Source organism: Aphidius gifuensis, linkage group LG2 (genome assembly GCF_014905175.1).
Source record: "Aphidius gifuensis isolate YNYX2018 linkage group LG2, ASM1490517v1, whole genome shotgun sequence".
Classification (NCBI taxonomy): domain Eukaryota; kingdom Metazoa; phylum Arthropoda; class Insecta; order Hymenoptera; family Braconidae; genus Aphidius; species Aphidius gifuensis.
This window is the reverse complement of record NC_057789.1, coordinates 22,258,440-22,267,985: the sequence shown is the minus strand read 5'-3', so window position 1 is coordinate 22,267,985 and position 9,546 is coordinate 22,258,440. Positions and strand designations below refer to the sequence as shown.

The following is a 9,546-nucleotide window of genomic DNA, read 5'->3' as shown; positions in this document are numbered from 1 at the left end:
CTCCGGCTTTCTCCGGCATTACTCCGTTTTTGGCCCATTTCCTGAGAAATTACTCCGGCATGAGATCAATGCTGGATTTTTGTTTTCTTCATTGATCTCATGCCGGAATAATTTTTCCGGTACTAAATTCATGCCGACGAAATTATTCTAGCATTAATCTCCTGCCGGAGTGATTTCTCTGACAATGGGCCAGAAACGGAGTAGAGGTGGAGTAATGCCGGAGAAATATTTCCACCAGGGAGCACAACGAATAAATAATATAATTTTATATTTCCAATTGAATGAGGAGTATGTACATGAAACAAACGAGTCACGTATTCGTTATCCATGCCTCAGATTTATATCACCAAAAAAAATTTGCGGAAAAAATAAATAGAGCCCATTGAATTGAAGTAATTTATTTTAAATGTCGATCAATAGACTTGATGTTTTCTTTCACTCTAAATCTTTAAGCTTATGTTGACTACTTAATTAATCAAAATAAATATCATTGAATGATATCAGTATATAAAAGAATTTATTAACTTACGTTAAGACTATTATTAATAATTTATTATGAAAGTGTAAAAAACATTTTTTTTTTATTATTAAAAGACATAATAAAAATTTAAAAAAGAAATTGAGACATATTGCAGAGTTGATATTTTTATTAAATAAGAATATATTTTTTTATCTATATTTACAGTTGAATAAATATATACATACTGTTTTTATAATACTAAGTTTACATTTTCGACAAACATACTGATAATAATAATAATTACACGCAATTGTTTACTCCATTGCTATAATAATTTTAATTTTTTTTTCTTTATCTTAATCATTATCTATATATATTATTTATTTTAGCAACATTATATAAATACCATTTGAACAAATAATTATCATATTTAATTTATTTTTTGTTTTCTAAATTTTCTAAAACTCTACGAGTAAATTAACGTGTCAAAATTAAACCAGTGAAAACTTTAAACAATAATAACAAAACAAAAATTAAAAAATGAACCCTGAGCTATAATATTCAAAAAAAAAAAAACATCTTTTATCTACAATACATTTTTATTACTCAATATATTTTAAATAATATATGTATATATATTCTTTTTTTAACAATAGAGTTTTTCTTTTTGAAACTTTGCTGTAGATTTTTAATTTTGTTTGAAAAATTATGTACACTTGTTGGTCGAAACAATCGAAAAATGAATAACTCGATATAGAGACACGAATTAACATGCTATCAACATTATTGATAATTTTTCTTTCTGTTTTTTTTTAAATAATTCAGGAACTTAATACCTCTGTTAATAGAGGATTATCTGAATCTCGGCTCTTCATTGATTGCGTTGTTGGCGATGAGCCGAAAAGACACTCTCAAATGGTCTTTTTTCTTTTTCCATCAGTATCACCATCGAATAAATGTGAATATTCAGCTCGACTATTTAAAACTGACATAATGTCCTCTGAATAAACAGATAAAAAGTTTAATTAAGTTTGAAAATTTTCAACTATTTCTATACAGAAATGTAGTTAAAAAAGATAAATAAAAAAAAAACATACCAATTGTAACTGAATTACCACCACCAATTTCACGATTTGCTTGTAAAAAAATTCTATCACTTTCATCGGCTGGAATTTGTAATGAAAGTTTTAAGACTTTTTGAAGTTCTTTTGCATTTAAACATTTCGTTCCATTTGAATTGCAAATCTATAAATTATATTAGATATAATTAGTAAAATAAATTTTAAAAAAATTAGGAAAAAATATTTGTTAATAAGTTTTTTACATACTTCAAAAGCAATGTCAACTAAATCAAGTTCAGTATTTGCATTTGCAATTGCAATAACAGTAAATATATACTCTTCTAAATCAATTTTTCCACGATTTTGCTGAAAATAAAAAAATTAAATTAAAACTTTAATCAACTGTGTAAAATTATTAATAAAAATAAAAATTTATACATACTCTATCATGAATTTTAAATAGCAGCTGAGATGATGTATCTTTTGGATCAATTCTAAGTATTTTTGCAAACTCTGAAAAATCAACAGCTTCACCAAATTTGGATGTTCTACGTTGAAGTAATTCTTCTTCAATTTTGATTTTTTGGAGACTATAATATTGTAAATAAATTATAAAAATATTTAATATTAAAAAAATAAATTTATTTTAATTATTTTCAATAATTTATTTACCCAAGTTTGTAACGAAGTTTATGTGCTTCAACAATTCCAGATGCATGAGGCAAATGGAGTGAATGAGCTTTTGTAATTATTCTACAATCATCATATGTATAATCTGATACCGGAATTTTTAATGCTCTGTAAAAAAAAAATAAATAACCGAATTAAAACATTGATAATAAATTAAATTCTTTGAAATATTTAAATTTTTGTAAACATACTCAGCCATTAAACGTCGAACATTATTGGCGTATAATTTTGGATCAGTTTTTTCAGCTTCACTTGGTTTATAAACTGGTAAAAATTCAATTTCACAACTGCTGTTTAACTGGGTCAATGTTAACCATAATAACTTTAATCTGAAAAAAGATATAAAAATTTTTTTCTTGTTTTTTTTTTTCTTTCTTTGAATGAAAAGAAAAAAAAATAATAATAAATGTTTTAAAAATTTTTCTTACGCTCCAGGACCTTCCCATGTCCATGTTACAGTATCAAGTTTATTAGGATAACGTATGCATACTGGTTGAACAGGCACACCTGGATAAAATGCACCACATTTAAATGTTATTAAACATGATCTATTTGTACATGTACCCTCCGGAAAAATCATAACTTGTGGCCAATCTTCTTTTGATGTTGCTCGTTCAATAATTTCTTTAATTGTATTTTGACGTGAATTTGGATCATCTCGCCATACATAAACTGGCTGTGTATAATTAATTAGTTCTAAAAATGAATAATAAAATATTAATAATTATAAAATATTATTATAAAATAAATTACGATATAATAATGCTGATAAAATATTTACAATAAATTGAAAAAAAAAACCTAAATAATAAATTATATTATTATTATTATTATTTAAATTTTTATATAAATATTTATTGATAATATAAATTAATTTATTTAGAAATCAACAATCTAAATAATAAAAAAATGTAAATATATATTGTAAATATTGTAAATATATATAAAAATGATGATGTGATGCGAAAAATATTGTTCTTTCAAATTCTGATAGCTAAAAAATTAATTTTTCAATTAATTAATTTATTTATTTTCTGTTGAATGGAATTTGGTAAATTGTAAATAATTTTTTTAAAGATATTTATTATTAATTCTTTTTTTTTTTTGTTTTTATTCTTTTTTTAAAAAACATACTTCCAATAAATGGATTTAATCCAGATTCTCTTCGTACGATGATTGATGGAAACCCAGTAACATAAACAATTCCTCCATCAATAAATGTTGAATGTGGTGCAACAACAAGTATTGGTGCTTCTGATCTTGATGCTTGTTTACCACGTACAATTATTTTCATTCCACCAGCTTGATATGTAAGTCGACCGAGCCAGCACAACCAAGGTATTATTTTCCTGGAGTATTTTTTTTATTTTTTATAATAATGTTACTTACTACTTATTATTCCTTCAGCCCTTTATTTATTATTCTTATTATTATTTCCATATAGTTAGTTATTTTTTTTATAATATTACAATAAAATCACCAATTATGTACCAATTGAGTTTTTTTATTTTTTTCATACTTTAAGATTAAACCAAATCCCATTTTTATATACAGAAAATATATTTTTTTTATATATATATACAAGTACTAGTTGATATATTAATTCTAAAAACTTAATTATTTTTGATATTATCAATTTAGTTTTAATTAATCAACTTGATTAGTCTTTTTTGCATTTTTTTTTCTTTAGTACTGTACAATTTGATAAAAATTAATTTATAGCTAGATTAGAAAATTAATGAGTGTTATGAAGAGTTAATTAAATAAAAAAGAAAAATAAATAAGTTAAAATAAAATTATTTTTAAATGTTAAAAATAATTAAATTAACATACTTCCAAAGAATGGAATTTTTCCGGTCTCTGCCTTGGCAACGATGCTTGGGCCACCAAGGTAGATGACCGGAAGTGCATCGAAGAAAGTTGAATGTGGTGCCATTGCCAACACAGGTGCATCCTTTGGTGTTGCTTTTTGACCTTTGATTTTCACAATATGAAATCCACCGCAAATGAATACTGCCCTCATGACCCAGCAAACCAGCACCCTCATATCACTAATTTTTTTTATTTTTTTTTTATTGATTATTAAATAATGCCAACGTGTTAAATTATCTAACAAGCAAAAGCAAAAGTGTTATCGTCTACTTATAAATAATATATTTATCTATTTATTTATTATTATTATTTTTTTTTTGTGGTTAATTGAAAAAATAATAATACAATCCAAATTAGTCAAACACTAATATTTTGTTTTTTAATTGTTTAATTGTTAATTGTTAATTGTTTTTTTTTTTTTAAATAAACTTGATAATTTTTTTATTTTCATGAAAATTAGTCTAGTAAATTTAATAATTTTATGATAATATAAAAATTAAGTACAAACACATTAAAATTGATGGTAACTAAAGATAGAAAAAAAAAAACTTACGATGTAAGTTAAAATTGATTATTGTATTATAAAAATTCATGAACACCTTGAGACACTTGAAGGACAAAAATTTTAATAAAACAAAAATACAAGTGTATTATTAAATAAGTTACACCTCAAAGTCGACATTGTAAACTATTTCAAAAAAAAATAATATTTACCATCAATATCAATGATTTGATTACAAAAAAATCTAAAATTTTAACATGCAATTTATATGATAGTTTATTATTACTTTTGTTTAATTTTATATTTTTCTTTTGCTTAAGTATTAGTTATTATATATTTTTATGAAATATCCTGACGATGATGACAGGTTTTTAACTCACCGTCTCCATCCGGTAATTGGTGCTTTACGTAAATCTTCCTCGGATAAACCGTGAAGACCAAGGCAAGCAAGTAACCACGCCAATATTACAAGTGCAGTTATTGCAGCAAGTCGAAATGGCAAGAGTGCAACTGTCAAAAAGGCCGTCTGAAAAATAATCAAAAATAATAATATCGTTTTTTTTTAATTATTTATAAATCTATTATTACGAGTACAAATTGAAAAATTTAATTATAAGAAATTTAATTGTAAAAATTAAAGAATAAATAAATAAAAATTTTTAATAATAAATTAATTTTAAAAAATTTATGTTATTATTCTTAGCTGTGAATCAAGAAATCTAATCATTTTTTTTTTTTTTTTTCTAATTCAACATAAGTTATATACATAACGAATTATAAAAACTTATATTATAGTAATTTTTAGTTATTAATTTTTTTAAAACAATTATTCTTATGATTTATCAAAGAAAATAATCAATTTTAATAAACAAAACTTGTTTTTTTTTTTTTTATGGAGATAGCAGCACATTTTGGAAGGGCAATTAAGGTCATCTAACGGTAGTCAAATATCTCTCAAGAAAAAAAAATCATATACAATAAATTTTGGAGGTGAATTTTTTTTTTTTATTTCAGTTTTTAAATCAACAAATAAATAAACTCAATGTTTCTCAAGTGCGAGTAAATTTTCCCCAGTGGACCAGTCTCTGAACCCAAGTTTTACCGTTTTTTTTTTTTTTTTATCATCATATATCTCCATCATGATCATCTTTCCGTTAGCTTATACCTTGAATTATCATTTTATTTTTTAATTTCTCACTACATACACTTGTCACGAGTATATATATATGTAATCATCGATTTGCTATGTACTACTCATGGCACATGCGCCAATCAACTTCACTACTAAGTTCTTATGGAAAATAATGCTTTAGATACTTGCTGAACAATCTATTTATTTTTTTTTTTATACAAAAAACCCAAAGAAATTATTTATGTCATGTAAAATTTTTATCATTTTTCGTATTTACCTGTCACGATATCAGGAAAAAGGAAAAAAATATTTTTAAATATATACGTATATGTAAATATTATACAAAAAAAAAAAAAAAAAAAACATTTGATAATTTATTTTCGATTGTATAGTATATTATAAGTATTTTACTAACGATTTTGAATATATGAAATAAAAATAATAATAATGTACTTGTCACGTGTGGTTTGGATACTTTATGATTTTCCCGTTTGATGTTCCCGTTCTTCATCGGTTACGGTGATCACTTGAATTTAAAAATATAATAATAATATAAATAATGATTAAAAAAATAACAAGTGAATGAATTCATACGTGAAAGTCGGCCATGAATTTTATTCATTATTTTGATGATTTAATTACTATATGTTTATTAATGACTAAAACAATATTTTTAACAATTTAAATTAATAAAATTAAATATGTATAAACATCACTTATCTATATCACGAAAATTTTAAATACATAAACGAATTAAATAAATAATATAAAGCAAAAAAACATTAACAATTATAATTTCGTCACGCGCTAGTTTCCAAATGTAAAAAATTATTCATCGTAAAATCTGATTTAACTATAAATAAATTTTATTCTTGAAAAATAAATAAATAAATGTTTGTAAAGAGTAGTATAATGAAACTTGACAATATTTTGATGTTGTTACATTACAAAGGAAAAAAATTAATTAACTAATACGCCAAAATAAAATAAAAATATAAAACATTAGATTTGTGAAAAACTTTCACGAAAAGAAATTATTGTACATGTGAAACAAAATAAAAATTTATGTGTAAATATTAAAAACGCAAAATGTCAAATAATCTTTGATTTAACGTTTTTTTTTTTTTGCAACTATGTAGGTTTATTGAAAATTTTATGACACCAGAATTAACAACCGGAAAGAGTTGGAAGAGGAAATAATACAAGATATCGAAAAGTAAAATATATAAGTATACTTTCTCAAAATAAAAAAAGATTTCCATCAATACTTAAGTATTTGAATATTATATTAGAAATGCATTTATGTAAGTCTTTCAATAGAGGATTTCGCGAGATTTATAATGGTACGACTTCTTTAATCAATTCGAATTTTCTTTTTTTTTTTTCGTCGTGTGCGGAATATATACTGTCACGAGAAAATAAAACAGAAAAAAAAATACAAAATATGATTAAAATAAAGAATATAAAAAAAAAGCTGTAACTTGTTAAAAATAATAAAAATAAATTATAAATTACTATTATAAATTACAAAATATATTATAAATATTTACTTTAATAGTCTCTTGTCATTCGATTAATACTTCAAGCGGTCAAAACGTTTCTCCTGTAACCCACATTTTTGTCCCACATAAATCTTCCTTTTGAAAATTTTTTTCGCATTCAAAACAAAATTGCGAAAACGACAATAATTTCAAGCGAAAGTGAAATACAATCTCTTGTCTTTAATTTTTCTCTCTCATTCTCCCTACTACCGCCATTTCTTATTGAGTATTGAAAAATTATTTCCTACAGTAACGAGAGCTAAAATTTTTTTTTAAATAAAAAATTATTTGACGGATAAATTATCAATCTCCGGAGAAATTAATGAAATAAAATAATTTACATGTTATAAAAGTAATTAAATAATAGATATTATTTATTTTATGAATAAATAAATAAATATTATTTTGAAAAATTAAAAACAGTAATTATTTAAGACAGACCGGAAATCAATTTTTTTTTAAGATCGGCAAGTCTCGGTTTTATTCGTTGTATAAAATCCGTTATTCGATTATCGCATGCCATCGTCCATGAGAATCATGATTCTTTAAAAAACATGAAAACATTTCTCTTTATAGATGTTCATAAACATATATAATTCAATTTTCTATTTTTGTTTAATGTTAATTGTGTTTCATTCAAAAAAAAATTAAACACACAATGTTATCATTACAAAATAAAAAAAATTATTTTCTTATTTTGCTTATTGTTCTTTCTTGTTATACATTTTCTTTATTATTATTTCTTAATTAAATTGTAAAAAAAAAAAAAAGAAGATTCAACACGTGCCATTGACATTGACCAAGAAATCAAAAATTCTATTTACGTATACACAAATGATACATCTAGTTAAACATTGTGCCAAATAAATTCTATCAAGTCATCTCATATTGTGACAATAGAAAATTAATATTTCACAGTCATCATTGTTTTTTAATTATTTTTTTGTTCTTTTATATTTTTTAATTAAAATTATTATGATAAAATTTTGTATTATCGATTATTCATTGAAATAATTCAATTAAAAAAATAATAATAATAATTTATTGTCATCAAAATTGTAAGGCTTAAGCCTTTTTTTTTTTTTGTTTTTTATTGTATACGTATAATAAAAATAAAAATCAATGGAGATATAAAATCTCTAATGACAATTTTTTTAAATGAAAATATAAGGAAATAAAAAACAAACATCTGTTGAAAATAAAAAAAAATATACTTTTCCAAGCATGGCGACCGGTTTTTAATAACAGTTCAATACACTCTAAGAAATAGCAAAGTTGTATTAAATAAACAGATAAATACACTGATGCTAATCAAAAATACTAAAATTAAATAATATTAATAAACTGACCTTGAGCTTATCATAAGTTGTATCAAGTTCCAAACGATGAACAAATGGATTTAAAATATCTGTATCAATTGATGCTGTATCATCATTTCCATGAATTTTTTTGTTCACCTCAATTTCTTCCATTTCAATTTTTGTATTACGATTATTTGAGTTAATATCTCCAACTCGCATATCACACAGTATTAATACAACAAAAATATTAATCACAAATAATAATTTTTATTAACTTGATATATCATCACTTAAACACAATAATAAAAAAACAAAATATTTCTTGTAATGTTTTACGATATATTATTGGAGCAATGAGCTTCGTTGAAATAACAAAAACAAATAACTAATAATAATAAAAAAAACGTATATAAGCTTAGCGACTATTCATTGCGCAAGTTATATTATTTCCACGACACCCGTATTTTCAACCAATAATAATGTTTATGACAAAAATTGTCTGCGCAACATAAAAAATAAAAAAAAAAAACAACCACCAGGTAACCCAAATTGTATTTATGAACAAGTGATAATAAATATATGGACAAATAATAATTATTTTTCTTTTTGAAATAATATAAATAATGCAGAAGCAAACAAATAACCGATAAAAAAAAAAATAATTATAATGAATGATAAGAAAATATTGTCACGATCTATTTTATTTTTTTATTGTTTTTTTTTTCTTATCAAGCCAAGAATTTTAAATAATTAAAAATAAAAAAATGATTATTAGCCTTGACAAAAAAAAAAAAAAATTGTAATATTTAATTTTTAAATAAGATCCAGTAATAATAATAAAATATGTATTTTAATGTTGATAAAATTTATTGAATAAAACGTGGCACCTCAAACGTGTACAATTCAAGACTGAGTTATAAATTGAAAGGTATAAAGTTTTAAAACATTTTTTTTTTCTTCACAAGCGTGTTTTTACTGTTCCGCCTT

General features: G+C 23.1%; 1 protein-coding gene across 2 annotated transcripts; it reads right to left on the bottom strand.

Annotated features, from left to right (window-relative positions):
* Window positions 1-621: 621 nt before the first annotated feature.
* LOC122849520 (lysophosphatidylcholine acyltransferase-like) lies at window positions 622-9,471 on the bottom strand. 2 transcript variants are annotated; one of them, XM_044148236.1, is made up of 10 exons: window positions 8,608-9,471; window positions 4,966-5,111; window positions 4,045-4,262; window positions 2,640-2,907; window positions 2,403-2,540; window positions 2,194-2,319; window positions 1,964-2,111; window positions 1,789-1,887; window positions 1,558-1,705; window positions 622-1,460 (listed from the first exon to the last, which is right to left on the bottom strand). In XM_044148236.1, the coding sequence occupies exons 1-10, from the start codon at window positions 8,776-8,778 to the stop codon at window positions 1,372-1,374; spliced, it is 1,551 nt and encodes a 516-aa protein (XP_044004171.1). In that variant the 5' UTR covers window positions 8,779-9,471; the 3' UTR covers window positions 622-1,371. The 2 variants fall into 2 exon arrangements, with proteins under 2 accessions (XP_044004171.1, XP_044004172.1); XM_044148237.1 differs by lacking the exon at window positions 4,045-4,262 and adding an exon at window positions 3,346-3,560 and having other exon boundaries at window positions 633-1,460; window positions 8,608-9,466.
* Window positions 9,472-9,546: the final 75 nt, after the last annotated feature.